The sequence below is a fragment of the Anopheles merus genome, chromosome 3R (assembly GCF_017562075.2).
Source record: "Anopheles merus strain MAF chromosome 3R, AmerM5.1, whole genome shotgun sequence".
Lineage (NCBI taxonomy): Eukaryota > Metazoa > Arthropoda > Insecta > Diptera > Culicidae > Anopheles > Anopheles merus.
In genome coordinates this window covers 4,216,943-4,242,500 of record NC_054084.1, presented here as the reverse complement: position 1 = coordinate 4,242,500, position 25,558 = coordinate 4,216,943, and the positions used below count along the sequence as shown (strand labels likewise).

Here is a 25,558-nt window from a genome sequence, read left to right as displayed (position 1 = left end):
AGAAGTCGTCGCTCTCCGTGGTCCGTTGACGGGGGTTTTGGGGGAAGAAAATTGACAACAACAAAAAAGTACATCGCTAGTGTTTGGCATTTACACGTCAGTCCCGAATCCGGCCCAGAAAGGAAGGCATTGATCCGAGCGGCAAAACGATTTCAGCTTTTTGACTTCTTGTGGCGACACTTTTGTTTCATCCAGCTAGTGACCTTCGCACCGTGGGTTGGAAGTTCGAAATGTCTATAGACCATAAAACAAACAGTTTTGCTTACAACAGTAGCTCATTTAAAGTCTTTCTTCTGGGTTGGACCTCAGATTCACGGTTTAACAACATCTCAGTTATCTAGATCAGATCTATAATGGACCAACGGTTATCTATCCTCCAATGAATCAATCAACATGTTAAGATTTGTAAGCTCATGAGAAGCTGGAGTATCAGAACTCAACCGATGTCCTCATAAATAGATCCAAGCATCTACAATTTCATGTTTGTCGTCACCATTTATTCTTAGACACCAATTCGAATGATGCGCTTATTTAGCATCTTTGCGAGCACAAAACATTGCCCAATCCAAAACTGAATACACCCCTCAAACCTTACAAGTCTTGTGGAGGAATAGAAAGAATGTGCTGGTCCGTGGGAGATGTTGCGCAGACATCACCCATCACTTCGCCACTGCTGGCAAGACGCATTGAAACAACAAAACCCAAAGCCATAACCTAGAACGATCCCGGGCGCCGTCTTTTTGCCCGTGCCGATTCTGGCCCAACTGTGTGGCGGAATGGTGGCGCGGGAAGCAGAAGAAGCCCATCGACAACGAAGGCATCCGCTGGTCCAAGAGGGTGTCGATTCGAGGGGCGATATCCAAGGGGTGGGATGAAGCGAAACCCGTCAGCCAGAGGAAGCATGAAACGCACACGAAAAAATTGGTCGTTGCCAAGAAACCGACCAAAGCACAAGCAGGCGGGATAGCGCAAAGGGACAGTGGAGGTTGAGAGCATGTCGTGCCTGGGTGTGTGTGAGGGAGAGAGAGAGAGAGAGAGCGAGGATAGAGAGGGAAACCGGCATGAAGCAAGTTCGAGGGAACGCGCGAGCATTTAATCGCAGCAAGCAAGGCGGAAAGAAGCGAACGATGGGATCGCCAGATAGAGACAGCGCGATACCGCCAAAGGTAGCCCCAGCGATGTCCCGCGCGTCCGTTCGATTGCGTTTTAAATGAAACACAGCACAACACAACAGAAAAAAAGCCATGAAATGGGGGCCGCCGCTTTTAGTGGACTGTGCGCGCGTGTATGCATATCTGTGTGTGTGTGTGTGTGTGTGTGTTTGTGGAAAATGAATGATTTATTTTAACCTTCTTTTACGGTGCCTTCGGCAAAAACCACACTCTCCACACCTGCGCACACCCTTTTTCGAGCCACTCCCCCCCCCCCCCCCCCCACACCCACAGTCGGGTTGGAAGACGCTCGCAGGGGTAGCTTTGTACACGACGCACTATTACCATTCCGCCCGCCGTTGTTCCTGCTCTCGCGGGAACCGTCGTCTGTTCAGCTGTATGCAAGATCTTCACTCAAATCGAAGCAGGCAATGCAACACTTGTGAGGCTCTCGTTTGTGCACTCGTTATGATCGTGGAGGTCTGCGGACAAGCTTGCAAAAGGTGAAAGCAAAGAGAAGAGAAACCTTCAGGAAGAGGTATTTGTTTGCCCAATTAGGCATGCAACTGACCCAAAGAACGACTAGAGAGATGAGTGGTAAACGAATCAAAAGTAAGGCAACACAACATTCTTGACACCGATATTCCTATCAAACAGGGAGAATGTGCGGTACTGTTTCACTCATTTTAAGTACAAAATCATTATCACATTTCACAAACGGCAGCGCCTCCAAACGATTAGAATCCGAAAGAGGTGAAACTTGACGGACTCTTCATTCAACTCCAATACACGGAAAAAAGATGTAGTAGTATCTGTTACCCCTTTAACGGGAAGTGTTTCATACTTTATGAATGATTCCATTCCTGGAAAACCGAACTGCGGCTTATCAACGTGCGGTATTGATGGTTTTCCAGAAATACTGACAAACCGACAACGCGGTAAAGAGTAAGTTACCGGCTAGACACACACACACACACACACGCCACATTATCAATGAAAATTTCGGCGGGGAGTTTTTTCGCACAAATAAAAGCGTTATTATTGTTTGTAAAATGTACGGCAGTGAGTCATGGAAGCGGGACGACATAAAACGCAAGCAACTGCGAATTGACAGTGCGCACACACAAACGTTCCACACGCACTGATGCTTTCGTTTATACCCCGCGAGTTCAAGGACTCAGGCATCGCCAAATGGCACTCGGGAAGACAATGGGAGCTCAATTCGACTATTCGGCGCTGCTCTCTATTGCACTGCATCATCGCACTGGAGTACGATTGCATCATGCGCCACATAATGGCAAGGATGGAAGTAGAAGAATTCATGTCATCCATTAGAAATTACCCAAAATAATCGGTTAAAAAACTTACCCGTGCGGAACAGCGCTGCTGCAAGTGAAGTGGCTCCAAAATTTCTTCTATTTTGACCGCATTTCTAAAGCACTCAGCACAGCATAGAACCATCGAGGGAAGCAATCATACGCAGCAGTAGAATGTATTTCTGTATGTTTGTTTGTAAACAATTTGATCTGTTTCACAAACAGCACCACCATCGCGCACCATGATTTTTGATAAAGGGCAAGATTCCGTCCAAGAACAACAATCAACCACAACAATTACCTAACACCCCAGCTTCTTCGGAAAGCAATACAAAAAAAAATCCCCAATCGTTCTCGACGTATGGCATACTACGATTGTCCTTTTTTTTTTTTTTGGCTATTCGACCGTCGATGGATGCCACCTCGTAGCCGAGCTCGCGGCCACTGTCACTGGCAAAACGCGAAAATCAAACGGCAAAGCGATGATGACACGCACACCAGCGCACCGGGGCCGCAGTACGCGCAACGCGTTAAATTGGAACACAAAGAGAAGCGGTAGGCCCTTTTTACCGGCCAGCTCGAAGGCACACACATAGCACTGCACGCACACCACTAGCACACAAGCGCACGTACACACAAACACACGCGCGAGCGCGCACATACACACACACACACAGTAAAGCTGTGACGATAGGGTTTTTGTTTGCATCTAATGTTCCTCTGCACTGAATGTTGTAGTTTGTCTTTTTTGCAAAACATAAAATTGGCTTAAAAATAGAATCCCACACTATACGTCTCACGGTGTAGCCACACACACACACATACACACACAATGCTTGGTAGAGGTTTTTTTTATGAGTGCAAAAACTTTGCATCCACACTCACGGTCACGGACGCTTCTTCACCCATCACCCAGCGTTTGCTGCGATTGTTCGTAAACTGGCAATCGTCGGGCGGATGAATTTTGGCAACATACTAACCAGAAAGGGAGAACCTATTTTTCTATGACGACCAGGCAAACAACACAAACTGTAGCAGTGCGTGAAGTGAGCCAGGTTGTTCTAGACTTTCTCCACGAGCATCAACACATTAATGTAGCACACTCACTCCTCTCTATTTTAGTAGTAAACAAAACAAGCTTTTTCAACCCACCAAACAAGCATAGACCACACACACGCACCAGCCTGTACGCACTTTTTGCTTGGCTTACGAAAACGGCTTGAGTCGTGCGCTTCAGGTGAACAACCGTACGGGTAAACTGACAGACACCGAATGCGTCTGGTGTGTCAATTCGGAGGAACGTACGAGCCACCTTTTCGAACAACTCTTTATCCGTTCTATTTACAACCATGTCTGGCTTTAGATTAGGGTTTACCAGCATCAGGGACTTTGTGGAGTACCTGTGAAGACTAGTTTACTATTTGTGCAGGATTTAGCTTCTTATTTTGTATTTGAATTTGTTTATTTATTTACAGGTTAATATTTAACTGTGCATCATAAAAACAAAGTTTGGCTGTGGACAAGAAGGTTACAAGGGCCATAAACTAGAAAATTCGTTGCAGTGATGACCTTTCCCATCTACGTTCGAACGAACGTATAACAGTGTGCTTGATGTTGTATAATTTGGAGCGCGACCACATAAGAAGAACCAGGGTTTAGCAACCTAACCAAACCACACTCAACAGCCGCTGTCCTACTGTGCATCTGTGTGGGGAATAATGAACCATTTCTAAATGAAAAATTGTTAAGAACATTTTTATACCTTGTTGTGTGTTGTTTTATTATTGTACATCGTAATAGAGATAGTGAGATACTTATCAAACTATTAAAATGTATACAATAATAATACAGAGAAATAAGGGTGACAATTTAATAGTACTCACTTGGGAACTGTGGCTAATGGTATGGTTCAACATATCATAAAGTCGGTTAAGTGGTATAATCGCTAAATCGCACGAGGACGCGTCATATGAGTCCCTATACGCAGGACTGACTATCCTGGTATGTGGAATATCCCAATCAGTGGTCTGCCACATTGGTGACTTTAGCAGCGCTGAAGAAAATAAATAACCAAAATAATCCAGAAATAGAAACAAAAAACGAGGAACACAAGTGGTAATGCTCGTTAAACAAGATCAGGCTACAGAACGTAACAACAAATTACGTTAACGGATTTACAGAACGTAACAAAGAGCTCGTTTCGTTCAAATGAAAACAAATATAGAAAATCAACGCTAATCATCATTCAAGTATTCTGCAATTCACAGCAAAGTAGTGCATCAAAGATCATTTGATAATTTTTTTAATTTACTTTTTACTAAGTTATTGTTCTTAATACAGAATGCTCTTCAATCACCTGGTACAACCATTGTATACAAGTTGAATATGCAATACCGTACAAGTGCATCAAGCATGGGAAGGTCTCACCCGTATATAAAAAGACAGATAACGTAACGTCCAATCATAGCGTTGCATTTGCTGATAACGTTCATACCAATAACAACAGTATTCGATAACAAAACTTTACTAAAAATGGCTTTTTTCGGCAGAAAAAGAGTTTAAATTCGTTGAATAATTCCGTCGCTGTGCTTGCGCTTAATTGCCAACCAAGCTAACTGAAACGCTTCACGGGAGAACGACTTTGTAGCACTTTGTTTGCGATGGTCGCCATTTTATAACAACACACACAACAAAGATTGTTCGCCACGCTTCGTTGCCGACAGTCCGTCCGCCTGCCCTGCCGTGTGTGCATGAAAAAGCCAGTTATAGTTTCAGTAGGCGGCCTTATTTGCCGATTCGTTTCACCCTCCGTTCTTTCTGCTTAATTCAACAGGTGTAATGAACGCTACGCAATACGCAATACGTTCGCGTATCAGGCACAAGAGATTCGCGCATGAAAAAAGATCCGTTACCAAACTAAAAACGGTGAACATTTTATCAATATTTTATTATGCTGAACAAAGGAATCATTTTAAGCAATCATCACTTTCGATATCAAACGTTATTCTTATCTATAAAATCAACTTTTTCATGATTCTAATTCACAAACAATATCCCGTTACCCTTATTTCCCTAACAACACAATAACAAAATTCGATTATGTACAAGCAATACATACAAAACCGATTCTAAAGCCGAATGGGGTAGCGCGAATGCAATAAACAACAAGCGCGTTTCAAGCCTAATTTGCATACTATGCATTAGAATTTGCAATTCACCATAAACCACCGCGTCTATGTGAGCTTCGCCCAATCGTAAACCACCATGACGTTCAACAATTCCCCACCAAAGAATGGCGAGAATACACGAACAACGCAAGCGTTGATTTTACTAAGCCGTCAAACCGATTCGTATGGTATCTCAGTTCCTTGGCATATGGATTCAACATTACCGTACCGCTCAGTTTGCCCTTGAATGTCTGCCCACCGACATCAAAATCAGCCGACCCTTGGTCATTGGTTCCAACTCGTTTACGGCATGCATTTTACGTACCAGCGCGAAACATCATCCTGCTTAATACAACCCCACCCAAGGGGAGCGAGATCCAACGAGCCGCCTTTCGCCGATGTTTTTATGTCTTTATTGCCCTCACGGAGCTTTACCACATCATCACGCTAAACTCGAGCCCTTGCGTCCGCTGGTACTTTGCTGCAGCGCGCATCCGATCGCGTACATACATGCAAAAAAATGGAAGAAAACGCATAAAACATCACACGCCTTGAAACTGCATCCGAGCCTAGGTGAGGGTAATGATCGAGATGGTTGCGTTAAGCTTATTCACTACAGTTTCGTCATCAAGCTGGATTGTATCGTTCTGCCGTTCGACTGGTCGTCTCGATGAGTGAGCTAACTCAGCGGTCTAAGCGGACAGTGGTACATAGTACAGGATATACATTTCCCAGTTCAACTCAATCTAGCTTCTGCGAGCAAGCAGAATAGTAAATATCAGTCAGTCGTCTACTTTCAAGCAGTTCAGCTCGCGGAAACGAACACTTTGCCCAGTTCAAACTATCCAGCCTCTCCGTACCAGCTCGTGTGAACTAACGCTTCCAATGGTCAATCTATCCCGAGCAGCGATTGCGCGGATTTACGCTGTAAGCAAATTAGTCAACCCTGTTCAACGTTTAAGGTTGTTCATCCCCAAATTCTCTCCTGTTTGAACAGGAACCATTCAGCAACACTGCTCTCCAGCATGTCGAGTTGCTGTGCAAACTGGTGGAAGGATGTCGCGATGCGTTGGCCACGTGGAAAAGCTTGCCTGAGCGAAACATGATCGAAACAATCGAGATAGCGCAACGTTGCTGTGCCGAATACCGCATTGTGCAGTCCATCGTATGCCGGGACGAGTTGGAGATCATCGGTGCGTATGCACGGCTGATCGCACTGCGTTCGGAATGGATAAAACTGCTGATCATTGTAAAGTTTCTAAAGAACGACTAGTGATGAGCATGTTTGCCTTCTTATTTTGTTATTATTATCCGTACAAACTGCAAAGAAACCATTCTCTACGCCATCAACGTTTTGAGCAATAAAGATTGTTATACACTACATCTTTCCCTCATCGTTAAATGACACAAATTGCATCCGACAAGGGTTCGCTGAGGTCCGTGCAGCTATCACAATTGCTGCTAGCTATCACACAAATGGAAGAAGAATATCACACACATAAACACCATAAACGCCTCTTCCATTACAAACTTAAAGAAACTTAAAAATATCAAACAATTGGGTTCGTCTTCTGCTCTTAAATCCATATTCGTCATCATGTTTAGACTTTAAAGACCACGCCACTGTTTTTTGCAGGAGGATCAATGCATATTTATTCTTAGTTTCTCATTCACAAACCAAAACAAACTCATGCTATACAAAAACGAAAAAAAAACCGAACGAATTACACATGATTCTGACTGGCATATGTGGCCAGCAAATGTTTGGTGACAAATACGGAGAAGTTCAAGTATGTAACCAAGGTTAAATAGTCGGGGTCCTCGGTGCGGTTTTGACGTTCCATCATTTTCTTTTTGGCATTTAAAAGCATCAATTCGCTGATCATAACAGAGATCGTTTCCAGCATCGTGTTCGAGAAGGATCGCTGCTCCGCATGCGCCATATTCCACACCTCAAAGGACAGGCTGGCTAGCTCCTTCAGCAAATTGTAATGGTTTTGTTCCTATGGTGAGAGGAGCCTGTCCTTACCTCCATCGATCGGCTCTCAATGTGGTATAGATCAGCACGAAAGTAACTAATATTACGTGTAAGAGAAGACTGCTTGTAGGGTAACACACGACCGCAGACACGTTGCGAAACACTCGATGGCGAAAACCGAAGTGATCGCGTTAAAGTCTTAGGAGGGATTGAACGCAACTTCATCATCATCGTCACTGTTCCCCATTCAGTATGGGGATAGTTTCTTCTCCATTCAAACAGCTTCGAAGACATCGGCCATGCATTATGAGGACAGTTTCTTCTCCATTCAAACAGCTTCGAAGCAAACGTTGCTTGGCCCCCAAACGATCGTAGGCTTCAGGGGGAGGGGGGGAGGGATATATTGCTTGGAACTACAGTTTTATTGCCCGGATGCATTGTCCACTACCGCCCGCCTTGTAAATTTTATTACGCGCGAGCAGCCGCTGTCCGCGGTGTGTATGACTAAGCCCTTCGGGGCACAAATCAATGCATGGATAATGTGCAGCTGCGGATGCAAAAAATAGGCGGATGTGAGGCCAATAGGCCAACGTGTCTATAGAAATAGATTAAAAAATGAATTAAAAAATTCCTCGGCTCAGTGCACTCTCAATGCCATTCATCACGTGTGCGTGTGTGTTCGAAAGTGTGAAAGATCGTTCAAAGCAACTGCACTATAAGCACGACTCATCAATGACTCATCAGTGACTAATTTAACTTCTGCACCGGAAGTGGATGGTTTTTGTGTGGAAACGTTTTTAACATTAGAATCCTGCCTACTATCTTATTTATACTACAGAACTTCAAGGGTTCAAGCCTCATTTGGAACGATTCCCGTAGCAAGGAAATTACTATTCGGCATGAATTGTGTCAAATTGGTCCCTTCGATTTTCAATAGTGAAATAAAACTCCCCGCAAAAACACACTTTTTGTTACAAAAGATACGAAGTTTGCAGCATACAATTAGAAAGCTACTTCTAACGTAGCCAAATTTTTAATAGAGGAAAAGAAACTCTAAAGATGATCCTTCAAAATGATTGTGTGTTTTTCATTCCTTTTTCACAAACTTGTTTTTAGTAATACCACTTTATTTGCTATTTATTACCTAAAAATTCAAACACAACTGCTCCTTCATTCACTGCTACTCTGCGGACATGTTTGAATTCTCGAGGCAATGGAGAGGGAAACGACGGCGAATGGTTGAATCGGTAATTTAATTCCCCCGAACAGAAATTGAACCCCACTCTGAAAGCAACGTGCGATCACGCAGCGTGAATAATCGCTGCTAAGCCTCTTTGTGACCACTCCCCGCAAAAGAAAAAAACACGCATAGGTAACGTAACATGAACAGATTCTTTATTAACCGTTTTCAATCGAAATGTTTTAAACCAAACATTTCTTAAAATTTAACAACTTTTTTATATAATTCTTCATTAATCAACATCCATCGCGTAATGATGCTCCGAAGCATCAAGAATGTCATTGAGGAACATTTTCGTCACCTGCCAAGCAAGCCGACGATCGTCGAGTGGTCTTAGCAGCTCCCTCATCTCCGGACACTCATTTTCGGCAACCACAGCGCTCAGCGAGGACCAGGTTTGGTTTACGTAGTTGATTTTGTCCCGATACAGCTGCCAATGCTCTGGTGGTATGTACAGGTTGGCGTAAAAATGTGTGCCCGTCCATGTTTGGTATATCCCATACATCCAATCAATGTGTGCCACAACATCATTCGCAGCAACCAGCACGTACAGATACTCCGAGGCCTGTTAGTATGAAGAAAAAGCCCCTCTTCTGATTCTAATTCCAACGTTTAGTGACACTATTTTGCACTTACAATCTCTTCTAAAGGACCGGGGATCATACTGCAATCCATGGAAAATGCAACTGGCCAAAAACAAACACTGAACAAAGCATCCCACGTTGTACGATAGTTGGTGAAGAGAGTTTGGAGAACCGTTTGGAGAACCGTTTGGAGAACCGTTTGGAGCTACATCAACACTCTGCAAGTTGTTGCCATTTGAAGCGAAGTTTGAACGCGACTGAATGCTATGCGCGGATTTGTGTAATGTGATAGGGCGCGATCGGAAGTCGGGTATACAATTACACATACGACCACACAATGTTTGATATATGTGTGAGTAGGACCTATCATTAAAACGAACCCTCTCAGTGATGGAGCAAGAGAGCAATGAGTGTCCTCAGCCATTGGTTGGGGAGCATGCACGGGGCTGTCTGGAATTGGGATGGGAAGTAGGCACACAACGACAATAGCTTTTTTTGCAAAACAGAACGGAACAGACCGGATGACGAATAGGTTCGGTAGGTTCGGGTGAAGGTCTATACCACGACTTTCGAATGCAAAGATCGAGTTGGTGGGAAGTGTTGAACCGAACCTACCATTCGCAACGAACCTCCCGTTTGCAAACTAAACCTACTAGAACCAACAAGTTTAATCTAGTTTCGATCATTCCGCTTAAGGAACATACTAGGTTTGCTCCGAAGCGCGCATCACAAAGCCTGGAGAAGTTGCGCTACTGCGACAATCTCAGAAAGAGCGAGCTCGAGTTGAAAGAAAGAGATATAGAAGGAGTAGAGACATGAACCGGCGAGACCCTTCATCGTTCCGCTCTTGCCGATACACTCACTACTCTCCTCTCTCGCAAACTACCACCCTTTTCGTTTTGTGACTTATGCCCCCACATCCTCCACCCTTCTCCTTCTCAAGCCCTTCAAGGTTAGTCCTTGGGGACATCCATTAATTACGTAACACTCGTAGAGTACACTAGTAGAGGTGATATGGTGAATGATCATGCAAAGTATGGCCCCCTACACCTGGCAAGGGGATTTACCAACGAAAAGGTAATATTGAGTGAATGATGATCCCTTTTTACGTTACGCATGTTATAGATTCTACACGCAACTTCACATCCAGCAAGTGTACAAAGGCTTGCAGGTAAAATGCACACCATCACATGTGTGTCGAGCAACTTGTTGACGTGTTTTACTTACCTCGTGTAAAAAACAACTTGCCCTCGTGGAATCTCCCACATTTCTTGCGCAGTCTCTCCCAGATGGCGCCACATGTTTCCGCTCGATCCGCCATATTTGCCAAGGCCGAAGGGGTTTTTCATTGCAGAGGACACTTCACGGGCATTCAATGTTTCTTTTTATTCTTTGCACTTTTAACAAACACTATTGTAGGTGGGGAGAGGGGAGGGGGGGTTAAGGGAAGAACAAAAATACCACACGCAATACACACAGTTCCATTGAGCCCCGCAGGAAGCAAGCCACTTCACACAAACAAACACACTCACACGATCGCACAACACAGCTTCTTTACTCTTCAACATGTTTACAACATTTACCCTTGCACTCGATTCACCGTGTACAATTTATCAGTGGAAGGGAAACAAAAGCATCGACTGCGAGGTCCTGGGCGCCCAATTAATTTCCTTCGTCGTTGAAAACATAAACAACTCCCTCCCTGCTAACTAGATCGGTTCATGCAGCAAGGTTTGACAACAAGCAGACAACTGACAGTTGACGATTTGACAATCAATACGATCGTGTTGAGATCAGCTCTGTATGCATTTTCGAAATGGTTTGAAATTTATAAAAGAACTGAAAAAATCAACCAAAACAACAATCAAACGAAAAACCACTAAATTATTACATTTCCCATCAGCTATGGCCAGAAAAAATCCATATTCACTTCTTCAATCTGGGGCGAAATTCGAAACATGGGGCGATAATCTTCAGGGTACCAACCTTGCTGAATAACTTGTTGCATCACGGTGAAGCGTTTTTAAAATCTAGGCGGAGCATAATTGTGATTGGTGGTGGGAGACGAAATATATAACCGCCATTGCTCCAATTGATTACAAATATGACATCATTAGCAACGTTGCGAATATGAATTTACTGGTTAAAACGAAAATTTACCATTAAAAATCGAGTATTTTCGTGTTCTTTCGCTCCACAGTGAGACGAGGCAGATTTCGTGCCAACTGTTTTGCGTTTTCAACAAATTGTTTGCTCAATCCCCTTTGCAGGTGAGTATTGATCAATTTCGTTGGATTATAAGTCTATCATTGTACATCGTTCAAAGAATTCATTGCGAAATTTTATACAAAAAGTGCAATCAGATTACGTCCAATATTAACAACACTCGACAATGAAGAGAACAAGCTGCTTTTATGTTATTCGGTATAACAGTTGTTCGTGCTATTTATACTCCATAGTTCAAGCGTTGTTGCATTTCGCTCCCACGGGCGAAAGCATTTTAACAAAATTCGAAAATCTTAGCAAAAGTCAACAAAATCTGGCATACTACTCTGTTTTCAAGCCGGCAAGTCTACGTTTGTGCAAATGAATAATCGAATTCAATTATTTTGCCATTTTTGCACATTTTGAACAATAGCAAACGAAAAAATCAACCTTGCCGTCCACAACCCTGCACTATGGGCTGTTGTTTTGGTCAAAGTTTCCGTTCCAAGTGGCTGCTGTCACACGGTCGCGGCATTACGCCCTGTCAAACTTCGTTCGTTTGCCGCTATTTGCCGCTCGGCCTTCCTTCGGTCTGGAATGGAAAATTAAAGTTACAAACTCGTGCGGCTCTTTCCGATTCTGTTCTGTTTTTCGCTCAATAACCCAAACGTTCTGCCAGCGTGATAAAACACACATTTCTAGTTTTATTCGCGCTCATTGCTGTGTGTTTGCTATCGGCGTTTGTTTGTGCATTGTTTCGTGCAAGTGTGAAAAGTGCTTAGTGCTTGTGTGTGTGTGTGTGCGTTTGTTTTATCCAGTGTGTTTTGTGGTGGTGTACAAGAACGTTGTTATAAGGTTAGGGGGAAAAGTGTAAACATATTCATCTGCTGCTGCACACTACTACCCAAAGATTACTGTTCCTGTGTGTACCGTGGAAGCCATCAGCAAAAGTCCTGAGTTGCGCCGCCCATCCAAGCAACCGGAAAATCTATTCTGCCTCGGAAAACGGCCCCCCAATTGCGGTGAAAAACCATCCTCGACCGGAAACGCACCGTTCTGGTAAGTGAAGCGTACCAAAGTATCGGGTCACATGTGTCCATTCCGCCCCCGGTGTAGGAAGCAGAGGGCAAATCTTGAAACGATTAAAACTCTCCCGGAAATCTTCTTCTTTTATGTATCGTCAAAAAAAAACACCCCCGCCACATGTTGCACACCACGTTCGCGCGATCTAACGCGTGTGTTCCTGTATGCGTGTGTGTGAGTGGGTGGGTGGTGTGGCGAGATTTTGGCACTATTTTTTTCTTTTACTTTTGACCGAGCACATTTCACATATGAATCTATTCTGCCACACACCACGCGCGCACAGCATAGCCTCAGCCGGGTGGAACGATAAAACAAATAAAGAAACACACTCACACTAGCATGCCATGATGTTGCTATGTTGCCGGTTTTTTTATTTGTGGGAGCGGATTGCTTTTTCCCATCACCAGATGACTCACGTGTGCTGCGTGTGTATGTGTGAGAAAGAGTGAGAACAACGATAACACGTCTGCAAGTGGCTAGAAAGAGAGGAGGGATACATTTTACAGACACTTCAGAGGAAGAAGCATAGCGAAGCATAAAATCGGGAGTGATATGTTTATGGGGCCATTCCCGCACACCCGTTTTTTTTTTTTTAAATTGATCAATTAGGTAACAGATTTATTGTTCCTTTCAGCAAGCACCCGACCAGAAGCTTATCAAAACCACAAGATCCGTGCGACGGTTGCGGAGGCAAGTGGCGTTGGGGCATGCTGGAAAGGAAGAAAACCGCCGGCATGTCTGTCGGTCATATGTGCAACATTGTGAAATTGTACGGGCAGAAAGTCGAAAAAGGAGAATAGCGGTGGCCAACAAACACACGCACACACACAGAGACATGCCGGGTACAATTTCCTCTGACCCGCCCGGCCGTTTGGCGACCGAAGAGAAAGCGAATATGACAGCGAATGTTGCTGTTGAACGTTACTGATTACAAATTCTGCGCACCGGTGGCCTTTCTATTGGGCCACAATCCAACAGAAAACGGGACATTCACGGAGGGTATGTGGTCGTACGTGGTTGTGCACGTTAACCCCACAGCCCGGTGGAAAAAGCCCCGAGTAGACGTTTAGCCGATGAATACGCCAACAGCTCTCCCGCTCCACTAACACGTGAACTAACGCAGGAGGCATGGCGCACGCTACAAGTGGTTGTGGTTGCGCAAGGGGAGGCTTGGGGCGTATCACATTTGATCAATGTGGTGGTTGTCGGTGTGCACTGTAATAGCACACACACACACAAACATTTTACACCCTTTCTACTACCTTATTACGCTAATATCGACCCACATAGTGTGACATCTTCATGTTGGCGCTTTCGATTCAGTGTGTCATTTGTAAAAAGAGCTTCAAACTCCTATCAGTTTCGAGGTGCCCCTGAGATGGATCATTGCACACAGCAACTCAAACAGAACCAGTTTGACATACAGAACAACTATTACATTTAAGTGGCCTGGTATCGCACCGGAACAGCGAATTAAAAAAAAAGGCATGGAAAGTAAACATTCATTAGTCGCAAACACACACACACACACACACGCTATGCAGTCATATCGGCTAAAAGATGTTGATTGTACAGTAGATTGTATTAGAGGTGGGAGAAAAACACACATTAAACATAGCACGTGTCAACACCACAGCGTTGTTGTTTTAGCGGTGAAATGATCCTTCCTTCATTCCTTCGATCCCGCCTGTTCCTCTGTACACGTGCGTAAACCGTGCAGAAACGATCGGATGATCTTGAGCGTTGGGGGAAAGGGCAGAACGCTCGCGTCCAATTGATTGGGTTCAATTTGTTGGCATTTTGTCGGTCAAAGTCAAAGCGTAATGGTTTAGCTGTCGGCTGCCGTCGACGAATAGTAGCGTGCTCACTCGTCTGGTTGGGCTTTTTTTGTATCCCCACCCAAACCACCAATTGCACGATCGATAGAATGACGCTGGAGCATAAAATCCGTGTCGAAAATTACCTGCTTGCACGGCTTGAATGAAAAACTTTCATTACATTCATCCCTAGTGCAGTGTGGTTCAATTTGCTTTCCGAAAATGGGTGCAATTGCATAAATAATGATAGCGTGTGTGTTTGTGTGTGAGCTTCCTGCAGGCATGTCAGTATCTAGTACAAGGCTCCGACATGAGCACGGTGCTCTTTTTGATTAGGCACTGTTGTCGCCTGATGTCTGTACGTTATGCACTTTGCAGCTAGGGTAATCGGGAGTCATTTTTCCAATTTCACAACAGAACCATTTGCTGTGTAACATACTCATCCCTCCCCACAACAGTCCATGTCTTTGCTAGATCACCTTCGTGCTATGTTGTGCTGGTTTGTCCCCATGACCCGGGGTGCGCAAAATGCAAACCTCCCTGACCAAATGAGCCAGTCGTGTCTCTAATATGGCCGTGTCGTTGCACTACCGTTGGCAGACTGGTAAAAAAACGACACCATAGAGTGGTAATAGCTCTGCGGAATTTGCCGATAGACGGACTACCTTTCGGCTACCGTTGCAAGCTGTTTGACATTGGCCGTGGCTACCTCAGAATTCAATGTGTTGTTTCGCTATCTCTCCGTCTAGTATCAAGTTACAACACGGTCTATTACACACGGTTGGTACGTTGGCTTGTTCCAGTGAGTTCGATACAGAGCGGAGGTGGTGGTTAAGCGCGTAATAAACAACTTTTCGATCGATAATTTCCGTTCTTCAAATAGTTTTGTTGAAAGTAAGTCTTATTTTGGGTAATTTATTAGTAATGCAATAATTCCCAAAGATTGTGTTAATGTAAAAATGTATGCAAAAGTATGTGCTACAAACTCATCGCTTTAAAAAGAGTTGATGTGTCATCCGTCCCTGTGACGGCCGTTACGACATTATCCCCAATGTCTGAGTGGCTCCACAACGCGTCTGAGCATTCGCCCGCTCATCTTTTCCATCTCGTCTGAGTCGTTAAAGTGCTCCACAACCTTTACCTTAACCCTCCCGGGTCCCGATAAAATGTGCCCACACACAGATAAGGGCAGATAAGGAGAAGGTGCGCCCGTACTGCTGATGTTGCTGCTGCTTCGTACGTCGCTTGTCGTGCGCTCTTTGGTGCAATTGTCGCGTTCTTGAATATTATATCAACGCTCAGCAGTTGGCGCAGTGATTGCTACTGCCGCTGCCGCCGCCAGCTCGCCAGGTATTAGATAATCGCTTAAGAGTAGATAGGATTAAGTAATGGATTACTTGCCGGTGCGCACCAAAAAGCTAATCGAATTAAAAGCCCCGATCGAGCAATTACTCTTATCTTAAGATTGTATGACAGGAAGTTAATTGATGGGCTTAAACAGCTTTGGGGAGAAATTTTGGGATTGCTCATTGATTCACGCTCTGTATTGTTTTACCGCTGCAAAATGTGTCACAAACTTGATAAGGTTAATGGGTCTATTTTTATACTTCAAATACGATCATAAAACCCCACGCATCGGAAGGGGTTCGAGCAATAATCGTGCCGAGTGCAACGTGATCGCGAATACGTTAAACTCCCCATTCGCCAGCGGGGTATAATACAGTGTGACACGCGTCTTGCGAGGTGAAAACTACACGCTATGGTGCTCACAAACGCACACGCACACACAGAAACAAATTTCAGTCAGCTAATGCCATGTCACATTTTGTTAGCACTGTTTGGCTGGCGGCTGTTCATCTAACCTTCCTTTCTGCCCCCCCGAAATGTGCGCTAGCACAACCGCTAATAGCTGCTAATGTGCATGCACAAAGTGACGAATTGGCGTGGGACGTGTGAAATGCAGCCAAGATGAGCGTTCGACACATGGACGGCGGATGAAATTCGTACCGAACATGTGTGTTTTAGTGGAGATGTAATAGACCACATGTGGCTTTGGAGTCATGTTGTGTAAGAGTATTAATTTGTAGTTTTATTTACCTTCTAACTTGTGGTTGTTTTGTTGTGGTATTCGTAGAGCTCTTGTAGCTCCAAAACTCTTGTTTACAAACCGTCTCGAGTACTGTTGGAGAAATCCTTCTGAAATGTCGTCAAAACACGACATGCATCTCACACGTCACGGTTCAAATGAAGACAACATTCTTGATTTGTTTGCGGAAGTGTTCACGAGCCCCTGTCGTAACGTGTATTACGTGCTCAAGTGTGTACTGTTGTCTCCCAACAATTAATCATATGCCTCTCTTTTATTTCTTCCGTACAGAATCTCTCATTTCCGTCTGAAAGTGTCCTATTTCATCAACAAAAAACCACACACAACATGCCAGTAGACGAGGAGCGTACAGTCATACCGGATGTGCCCCGGGGACCGCTGTGTGATTACCGTTCGAAGGCACAGTTTAACTGGAAAGATTTTAGGCTAGTGCTAGAAGATAAGGAGCTGGTTAAGATCAAAGTAAGTTGCAAATAAATGCATACAATTCCACACCCCTGCCCTCACTGACGTTCTGTTTCTTCTCCTAACGCGCAGTACGACATATGGCGCCGATTAGAGAGGGAACCCCTGTTTGCCCCGGTCACGTCCACGCTGTCGGTCGATCAGCAGAAGGAACGGGCGGCCCGCCAGGTGAACCGTATCGCCGATCTGGAGCTCGCCCCGCCCGAAATCTACTCGAAGCCGTACAAGTACCGGGTGCGCTATCTCATGAGCATCAACGAAGCGCTGCACGCGGTCTGCCCTAGCCTGTCGGTCAAGATAGCGCTCGGCGTGGGGCTGTTCACGAACTCGCTGCTAGCGATGGGTACCGACCGGCACCAGGAGATCTACAACCAGGCGTGGAACCGGGAGATCATCACCTGTCTAGCGATTACGGAGGTTTCCCACGGCAGCAACACGAAGCGCTGTCGTACGACGGCCACGTACGATCCGGCCACGCAAGAGTTTATCATCCACACGCCCGATTTCGAGGCGGCTAAATGTTGGGTGGGCAATTTGGGCAAAACCGCCTCGATGGCGCTGCTGTTTGCCATCCTCTACACAGCCGACGGGGAAAACCATGGGCTGCAGGGCTTTCTGGTGCCGATACGGGACCCAAAAACGTTGCTGCCCTATCCCGGCGTGACGGTGGGCGATATTGGCGAGAAGATTGGGCTGAACGGCATCGACAATGGGTTCGTGATGTTCAACCACTATCGCATACCGCGGGAGAATCTGCTTAACCGTACCGGGGACGTGACGCCGGAAGGTGTGTACGAGAGTACGTTCAGTGAGCCGGGCAAAATCTTGGGCGCCGTGCTGGAATCGTTCTCGGCCGGACGGTTGGGCATCATGCAGGAGTCGTCAAATACGCTGTCGCATGCGGCCGTGATTGCGGTGCGGTATGCGGCGCTGAGAAAACAGTTCGGCACGGATAGGAACGGTCCGGAGCAGTCGATCATTGAGTATCAGTTACATGTAGGTAGTGGGAAGATCGCTTTTAGTGAATGAATTCCAATAACACACTCTTTCTTCGATCTTCTTTCTTTAGCAATGGCGCATCTTCCCCTATCTGGCCGCTGCCTGCGTACTTAAGGTGTCCGTGTTTGCCATGACCGAGATCTATCTAGAGACGGTGCAGAAATCGCAGGCGGAATCGAACGGGTTCGAGCTGCTGACGCAGATCGTGTCCGAGATACACGCGCTTGTGTCGTCCTCGAAGCCGCTCGTCACGTGGACGGCTCGTGATGCGATTCAAGAGTCGCGCGAAGCGTGTGGCGGCCATGGCTATCTACGGGCGGCCAATTTGGGCGAGCTGCGCAATAACCACGATCCTAGCTGTACTTACGAGGGGGACAATAATGTGCTTGGGCAGCAGGCTTCAAACTGGCTCATCCGTCAGTGGAAGAATGCGAAGGTGGAGAGTCCGGTCGGGACGGCTAGTTTTATTACGCGAAGGGATGCTATACTGAGCGGCGATTACGATGCACTGTTACGTACGGGAGTGCCGCTCGAAAGCACGGAATGTAAGTGTGGAAGCAATGGGCAGAGTGAACAATAATTAATCGGTGTACCTTGTTGCAGTTGTCAGTCAGTGTTACGAATGGCTAATGTGTTGGCTGCTGAAGCAAAGCGTAGCTCAGATGGAAGAAGCGAGTAAGGCCGGCGTGGACACGTTTACCGCACGCAACAACTGCCAGGTGTACCGTGCGAGGGATCTAAGCCGTGCGTACGCCGAGTATTACGCATTAGAGAGTTTCAGGTAATGCCAGTTTTGAGACAGAATAATGGCAAAACCATCGCTATTTTATTAATATTTATCATTTCTTTTAGATCCCGTTGTGCTCGAGGGGATGTAAGCGCAGATCTGAAGCCGGTGCTGTTCCGTGTCTATTTAATCTACGGTATGTGGTGCCTCGACCGACACATGACCACCTTCTACGCCGGTTCGTTCGCTAAGGGATCCGCATTTGCGGATGCAGTGCGCGGTACCCTGCTGCGGATGTGCGGCGAGCTGAAGGACTCTGCCGTAGCGATTGCCGATGCGCTCGCTCCACCGGACTGGGTGCTAAACTCGGTAATCGCCAAATCGGACGGCCGGCTGTACGAGAACATTCAGTCAGTATTCATGACCAATCCGGGTGCGCTCGAGCGAGCCTCCTGGTGGAAGGACGTTATACCGTCTAAGCTGAAGGCCAAGCTGTAAGCTGTGCGCGGGTGGCCGGAATCAGAGTCAGGGTTTTAGAGCAGCGAACGGTCCGATGTTGCATCGGGAAGAGTATGCAAAGTATTTTACGGGTTTTCTTTTTGTATGTTTTATAGTATTTTTTAAACTGCTTTGTATTTGCGCTCGGCAAAGGCGAGCCACCGTACCGTCGTATTCGTGCAAACCAACCAGTATATAGTGCAATTTCGGACGTGACGTTTCATCGAACCCTTTACATTTGGTCGTAAAAGTGTAAACTCGTACATAGATGTTTCCCTGTTAAACGTGTATAGTAGATGTGTGTGTGTATGAACGTTAGGCAAATCACACAGAATATTCAGAACTCGTACTTGCGTTTGGGGCAGAGCGGAACAGCGGTTTTGGTATCCGTTTGTTTGCATTTTCTTGTTCGATTCGATGTATTCTAGTTGTTAGTGAACGACGAGACTCCTCAGTAACTTTGTAACATGTTCCTCCCATACCGTTTAGCAGCGGAAATGCGCTCCAGCTACCCCTCATTTTTAATTTGTTTGATGTGTTCTACTACTGTTTTGATGAAATCTCTTGTTAGTTGTTTCATATCCTTCCTCAAACCTGGAGGCCTCGGCACGCCTCACCCGCAAGCAGGACAAATCAATTTGTGAAAAGAAAATGTGTCTTATCTATATTATATATTCGTACATCTTTATCACGAGAATAGTAAAAAAAAAGGAAACAAAAACCAGCCTAGCTAGAGAATGTCTACCGACTAATGTAATTGGATCAAAATTTATAGAAAGAGTAGGATTTACAATCGTGTAACAGTGGCCAAGGCCTCGAAAACTCTCCATTGTTCGTCTGTGTGTGTGTGTTAGTCTGTCTATAAGAGCATGATGGATGTACGTACGTTTAAAGTGTTTGTTGGACGAAGCAGGAAACTGTCTCTCGCTGTCGTTTAGAACGATCCCTGTTGATCGGTGGCGTGTTTCACCTTCCCCAAAAAATCAGCCCACCACAACTCATCGTACCGCGATAGTAATAACCATGTGATGATGTATAGTGAACCCTTTCTCCCCCCCCCCCCCCCCTTTCCCTCTATTGAATGTTATCGAATTGAAACTTCCTTTATGTTCACCATTGATGTGTATGTATGTAGGTAACAAGTTTTGCGCACTAGCAAGTAGAGCAAGTCCAAGATCCAAGAGCAACGATCGCGGAAGGCAGTTTTAATAATCGTACGGCCCGTTCTTGTGCAAGCGTGCAAGGTGTGTCATACGAAGCGATAGTGAGGAGTAGGGAACGCGGTGCCACGATGTGTAGGAAATGTTTATCTACATACGAGCAAAAATATATCTATATACACATTCTTATATATACACCAACCAACCACCAAACACGTTGAATGGAAACAACCGAATACATTATATAAAACTGCGCGTTTCTTGAACGCATCCCTGAGAAGGAACGTTAGTGAAGCGTTGAAAACTGTAAAAGCATTCGAAAAAGAATCTACATTTTAGGCTAAAAGACAAACAAGACTGATCTTTAGCATGCATTTATTGATCGATACAATTGACTATATAACGTTGAAACTAAAGCTTCTTCTCCTCGTGTCGTTTGGAGTTTACATTTTTACGTACAAAATGACATAACGACTGACTACGGTCTTTAACCCTGTATGCAAAAAGGAACCAAACCGCGTATTCTTTCTACTGCGCCCAACATCGTCCACCTTCATTCACATGACGCTACACTGTTCATCGTTTTTGTTCCCAACACGCCCAGCCTCCGACCCGTTCGAGGGTGATTTCGACAGCCCGGACGCTCCGTACACCCCTAGCCGGCCGCCACTCTCCTCGTGGTGGAAGTATTTGTCCTTGGGCGGCTTCATCATTCGGTGCCGTTCGACCAGCGCCATCTCTTCACCCTCCTCGTTCACCAGCACCGTCGACATGGCATCGGTCACCGTCCAGAGGGCACCCTTCATCACCAAATCCGTCGGTGGATCCGGCTTCCTGTTTGCCACCGTGGCCCAAACCGTCACCATCCCGTTGCCCTCGATTTTGGCCGGCTTTGGGAAGCGATAGCTAACCTCGGCCCCATCCACTGGCCGCCGGATCAACTGCCAGCCGGCCAGCGCGTACTCCTGCTTGGACTTGTTAGCGATGCGCACGAACCGTCCCTCGGGATCACACTCCGTCACCTCGATGTCCCCCTTGGCCGACGTCACCACCGAGTAGTCGATCGATTCGTCCAGATTGTTGCGCTTGCGCTTCAGCGACGGCGTTCGAAACAGTCGCGAGCTGGACGTGAATGCGGAACCACCGCCGGTGCTCGTGCTCGTCACGTTCGGCGTAATGTTGAGGCGCGTTTCCTCCGACGACAGCAGCTTATCGTACGCCGCTATCTCCATGTCGAGCGAAATCTTTATGTCCATCAGATCCTGGTAGTCCTTCAGCTGCACCGCCATCTCGTTCCGCATCCCGTCCAGGTGCTGCTCGAGCTTGGCCTTCTCCTCGTCGTACCGGGTGCGCTCCAGCACCAGCCGCTCCTCCAGCGCCCGGATGCGTCCCTCGAACAGGTCCGATATCTCCTCCCGATTCAACCGCAGCTGCTGCTCGTACTGATCGCGCAGCTCCTGCAGCGTCTGCTGCAGCTTCGTCTCGTACTGCTCCATCAGGAAGCCGTCGATCTCGCTGATCTCGCTCTGCCGTCGCAGCTTGCTCTCGCTCAGCTCCTGACTGTGCACCTGCTCCTTGAACGTGAGCTCCTCCCGCAGGCTCTGTATGTTGTTCTCGAGATCCACGCGCACCAGCGTCTCGTGCTCGTAGTCCTTGCGCATCTTCTCGAACGTGCGGCGCAGCTTGTCCGACTCCTTGTCCGCTTCCCTCAGCTCGTCCTGCAGCTTCTTGCGCTCCGAGCTGAGCGTGTTGTAGTTGGCGGTCAGCTCGATGCACCGCGACTCGTTCGCCCGTGCCTCCTTCTCCAGCTCGCTCAGCTCCTTCGTCCGGCGGTTCAGCTTCGTGCGCAGCTGCTCGTTCTCCTCCCAGTAGCGCTTCGCGTCGATCTCGACCTTTGCCTTGTCGCGGGCCGTCTCGTCGAGCAGCTTGCGGGCGTCCGCCAGCTCGTGCTCGTAGATCGACTTCAGCCCGGACACTTCCCGGGCGGCCGTCTCCTGGAAGGTGGTCAGCTCGAGCGAGAGGCGTGAGTTTTCCTGCTCCAGGTAGCGCACCCGCTCGATGTAACAGGCCAGCCGATCGTTCAGGTTCATGAGGCTGTTCTTTTCGTGCAGTCGGCTACGGCGCGACGGGCTGAGGGCCGTTTCCGACGATTCCGAGGCGCTCGAAACGGTCGAGGCGGACGACGACACGGACTGGGCACCGCTGGGCGTATGGGCCGTGTTGGCATTGTTGGTCGCGGTGGTGGAGGATGGCTTGGCGGCCGGTTTCTTCATTTTCTGTGACATTGTTGGTGCGCAGTTGTTGGTGTGGAAAAATGGAAGCGTCCCAGCGGGATTAACCTCAACGAGAAAGTACGCGTCCGCTAACGCACGATCACTCGTACTTTGATGCGAATTACTTTTGTTTTCAGGAGTTTGTTTTTGTTACTAAAAGTGATTAAAAAGGAAAACACTAAACTCGATCGTCACATTTGTGAGTTTTTCACTGTTTTAACTGTTTAAACGTTCGCTACTGATAGGATGCTTCACACACTTCTGCAGCATCTGTAATGAAGTACGAGAGTGGAGCTTTTGTTTCATCGATAGAACCAAAGTTCAATGGCGGTTAGGCAAACGATCTTTCGAAGATCAGTGGTTATAAACATCTGCTGAATAGTGTGTTAGTTTTAATGCATGCATATTGTTATTTAAATTAATTTTAGACTAATTGATGTTTGTGGTTCTCCTAAAAAATTACTTAAAATAGTAAAATAAGTGATCGTATGGTTTTAGTGGTATTTTAGGTTATTTGTAAGATCGACCACTGACTGACCACTATGCAGTTCAGAGCTGTTATACGCTGGAATGGGAAGCTAGTCACATCAATTAGATTGATTAATCCGCTCAGTCCCCCAAACAATACTGTGCCATTGAGTGGATCTATCCCTCACTATCTAACACATATTCCCCATTACCCCATCGCAGGGTAATTGCATCAGTTGCAACAAGGCGTGCACAATCACAATCAAACGCCGATCTACGCCACTTCTTCGCTCGCCAGCCCCAGTGCACAATCATAAAGGGAATCCTTTTACAGATGTAAGCGGTGATCAGTTTCCCGTTTGGTGACGCCCGCCCCAATTAACCTTGAGTACTCCAACGACCGTGGCCACATACCACACACACCGACGGCACACTGACGGGGTTTATGGTTGAAACTTTTATGAATCCGCTGAACGTAATGGACGACCACTCTTCATTCAGTTGCTGAACAACGGTTGCGTTTGGTTGCAGATCGTTGATTTCATTACAAGCTTCGGTGGTGAATCTTCTCGGAAAAACAATCTCTGCTGTCCGCTCGGCCGCTGTAGCAAAAATATGCGTTTCGGAAGATTAATTAGCGGTGTTGTGTTGCTGCTGGGAGTAACCGCGCGTGTGGCAGGCAGCCGGGAGGAACCGAAAACGTTTCCGGGGTAAGCAGTAACTGTGGGAACCGCACATCAAAACGTTCTGAGCTTTATAGTGTATCTTTTTGGGTTTGGTTTGTGTGCTTCCGTTCTTGACCGTAGAGCGTCACTGGTACTGCCGGCCGTTCTGCCAATTCTTGGCACGATCATACCCACACTCATACCGGGCATACAGGGTCCACCGGGAGCGCTCCCAGGAGTGTCCGTTTCGCACTCCACGTCCATCGCCACCTCGGTGCACAATCGACCGATCGCTATAAGGTGAGAAATCCATAATTAGATAAAGAAGCTATTGTGTTTCTAATGTCTAATGTCTTAATGGTGATATAAAAACCTATTGTTAATGTACTTGTGTGTGATTTTCTTTCTTTTTTTTTTAGCCATAGTGGTTCGGTTTCGACCAACGGAAATACGGATGCTGGTTCGGGTGCTTCTGCCAGCTCGTCGCACCATGGATCCGTGACGGCCGAGAGTGCTTCAAGTACGAGTCGCAAAACTGGATTCGCCAAAGCGCCACAGTTGAGCAAACGGTGGAGCAAATTTTTCAAAAAGCTTGGTTAAGTTTGGAGAATTGCAGAGAGAGAGAGAGAGAGAGAGAGAGAGCAGAACAAGATGAAATTGTGTGAAACATGAAAAGAAAATAAAACCCTTCTTTTTGGGGAAATAAAACATACTTGATACTTGATCTTTGATCTGTCATTCAGCTCAAACAATTCAATCATAAACATGAAGACTTTATGAGACGGTTGTGTATCCCATCCATCCCTTCCCCTGGCCAGAACGTTCACATGCTGAAGCTAAAACACAATTAATTAAACCCGGGCTGTAATTTTTCACTTTCCGGTTCTGTTTATGCAGCGAATTAGCCATTGTGTAGCCATTCGAGCTTTTTGGGGAAATCCCTTATGGCCAGAACCGGTGTCCGGTGGTCGTCACATCGGAGAATCGTGAAAGCAAAGCTTCTGCAGAGAATCGTCTTCACATCCGGGAGCGACGGGCGCACACTAAAGGAATAAATAATCTTATGTGTGCTTAAAGTTGCATTTTGTACAATAAGAGCCAATTCTTGAACGCTCTTATCGTATGTGTTGTCTTCTACAGCCGGCGAATAATACAATCTCAATGTCACGATCGTCGCCAGACTAAGCCTCCCCACCCAACAGACCCTTTTCCGGAGGTGAATGACTGACACGACGCGACTGTGTAAGGGCGAGCTTTGTTGTTGTTGATGTTTTCAAACCCCGGCTTGTGTCCTTCGCCCTTTACATGCGTACTACGACTCCATAGCAACGACAAGAGCAAAGAAGCTCTTCAATGTCAACGGTGGTCTACTAGATCTAACGGGAAAAATCAAACGATCATGAGAATCAAACGTTATTTCAAACTCTCTCCTCAGAAAGAGCAGCAGCAGCTTTCGCTAATTTGCGTTAAGAAAAGATGTACAGTTTCGTGCGAAATTTCTTCATATCCTGATTTGCGAAAAAAGTTGGGAAATCCATTTCCCATTTTAGACTTTTTAGTTCTTTTTTTTTGCAAACATCCTAAATCAAACTAAAAAAACGTGTCACCAGCGCATTGGTGCAGATTTGAGCGATCAAATTATGCAGATCACTTCA

The 25,558-nt window shown here is 46.2% G+C and overlaps 6 protein-coding genes across 12 annotated transcripts in view; 3 read left to right on the top strand and 3 right to left on the bottom strand.

The window, feature by feature from the left end:
• The window catches only part of LOC121597089, a 70,445-nt gene extending 66,716 nt beyond the window's left edge, over positions 1-3,729 (bottom strand). The window contains exon 1 of one of the 4 annotated variants that reach the window (XM_041922604.1): positions 3,620-3,729. The gene's annotated coding sequence lies outside the window, so the exon portion shown is untranslated. Of the gene's footprint in view, positions 1-2,768; positions 3,283-3,447; positions 3,569-3,619 lie in introns of those variants that run through there. The other 3 variants (XM_041922609.1, XM_041922606.1, XM_041922610.1) reach the window with 3 other exon arrangements.
• A 2,103-nt stretch (positions 3,730-5,832) lies between these two features.
• Positions 5,833-7,004, top strand: LOC121597093. The gene is made up of 3 exons (XM_041922619.1): positions 5,833-6,207; positions 6,267-6,561; positions 6,632-7,004. The coding sequence occupies exons 2-3, from the start codon at positions 6,520-6,522 to the stop codon at positions 6,905-6,907; spliced, it is 318 nt and encodes a 105-aa protein (XP_041778553.1). The 5' UTR covers positions 5,833-6,207; positions 6,267-6,519; the 3' UTR covers positions 6,908-7,004.
• A 1,977-nt stretch (positions 7,005-8,981) lies between these two features.
• LOC121597092 lies at positions 8,982-9,746 on the bottom strand. Its single transcript, XM_041922618.1, has 2 exons — positions 9,489-9,746; positions 8,982-9,417 (listed from the first exon to the last, which is right to left on the bottom strand). Exons 1-2 carry the CDS (start codon positions 9,525-9,527, stop codon positions 9,085-9,087), a joined length of 372 nt encoding a protein of 123 aa, XP_041778552.1. The 5' UTR covers positions 9,528-9,746; the 3' UTR covers positions 8,982-9,084.
• Positions 9,747-12,163: 2,417 nt separating this feature from the next.
• Positions 12,164-20,698, top strand: LOC121596481 (peroxisomal acyl-coenzyme A oxidase 3). Of its 4 annotated transcripts, none has more exons than XM_041921492.1 (6): positions 12,164-12,700; positions 16,919-17,110; positions 17,186-18,109; positions 18,183-18,657; positions 18,716-18,893; positions 18,965-20,698. In XM_041921492.1, exons 2-6 carry the CDS (start codon positions 16,976-16,978, stop codon positions 19,335-19,337), a joined length of 2,085 nt encoding a protein of 694 aa, XP_041777426.1. In that variant the 5' UTR covers positions 12,164-12,700; positions 16,919-16,975; the 3' UTR covers positions 19,338-20,698. The 4 variants fall into 4 exon arrangements, with proteins under 4 accessions (XP_041777426.1, XP_041777429.1, XP_041777427.1 ...); XM_041921495.1 differs by lacking the exon at positions 12,164-12,700 and adding an exon at positions 13,395-13,414; XM_041921493.1 differs by lacking the exon at positions 12,164-12,700 and adding an exon at positions 13,443-13,723.
• Positions 20,699-20,804: 106 nt separating this feature from the next.
• LOC121596482 (lamin Dm0-like) lies at positions 20,805-23,657 on the bottom strand. Its single transcript, XM_041921496.1, has 2 exons — positions 23,622-23,657; positions 20,805-23,040 (listed from the first exon to the last, which is right to left on the bottom strand). The coding sequence occupies exon 2, from the start codon at positions 22,780-22,782 to the stop codon at positions 21,055-21,057; it is 1,728 nt and encodes a 575-aa protein (XP_041777430.1). The 5' UTR covers positions 22,783-23,040; positions 23,622-23,657; the 3' UTR covers positions 20,805-21,054.
• Positions 23,060-24,610, top strand: LOC121596484. The gene is made up of 3 exons (XM_041921497.1): positions 23,060-23,948; positions 24,045-24,203; positions 24,323-24,610. The coding sequence occupies exons 1-3, from the start codon at positions 23,854-23,856 to the stop codon at positions 24,501-24,503; spliced, it is 435 nt and encodes a 144-aa protein (XP_041777431.1). The 5' UTR covers positions 23,060-23,853; the 3' UTR covers positions 24,504-24,610.
• Positions 24,611-25,558: the final 948 nt, after the last annotated feature.

Excerpts from the sequence above, each read along its gene's own strand:
- LOC121596481 (XM_041921492.1), top strand. The coding sequence starts at position 16,976 with ATGCCAGTAGACGAGGAGCGTACAGTCATACCGGATGTGCCCCGGGGA. Across the intron at positions 18,110-18,182 it reads TCATTGAGTATCAGTTACAT|CAATGGCGCATCTTCCCCTA; the intron begins GTAGGTAGTGGG and ends TTCTTTCTTTAG. Across the intron at positions 18,658-18,715 it reads GCCGCTCGAAAGCACGGAAT|TTGTCAGTCAGTGTTACGAA; the intron begins GTAAGTGTGGAA and ends ACCTTGTTGCAG.
- LOC121596484 (XM_041921497.1), top strand. The coding sequence starts at position 23,854 with ATGCGTTTCGGAAGATTAATTAGCGGTGTTGTGTTGCTGCTGGGAGTA. Across the intron at positions 23,949-24,044 it reads GAACCGAAAACGTTTCCGGG|AGCGTCACTGGTACTGCCGG; the intron begins GTAAGCAGTAAC and ends TCTTGACCGTAG. Across the intron at positions 24,204-24,322 it reads AATCGACCGATCGCTATAAG|CCATAGTGGTTCGGTTTCGA; the intron begins GTGAGAAATCCA and ends TTTTTTTTTTAG.
- LOC121597092 (XM_041922618.1), bottom strand. The coding sequence starts at position 9,527 with ATGGATTGCAGTATGATCCCCGGTCCTTTAGAAGAGATT. Across the intron at positions 9,418-9,488 it reads CCGGTCCTTTAGAAGAGATT|GCCTCGGAGTATCTGTACGT; the intron begins GTAAGTGCAAAA and ends TCATACTAACAG.
- LOC121596482 (XM_041921496.1), bottom strand. The coding sequence starts at position 22,782 with ATGTCACAGAAAATGAAGAAACCGGCCGCCAAGCCATCCTCCACCACC.
- LOC121597093 (XM_041922619.1), top strand. The coding sequence starts at position 6,520 with ATGGTCAATCTATCCCGAGCAGCGATTGCGCGGATTTACGCT. Across the intron at positions 6,562-6,631 it reads CGATTGCGCGGATTTACGCT|GAACCATTCAGCAACACTGC; the intron begins GTAAGCAAATTA and ends CTGTTTGAACAG.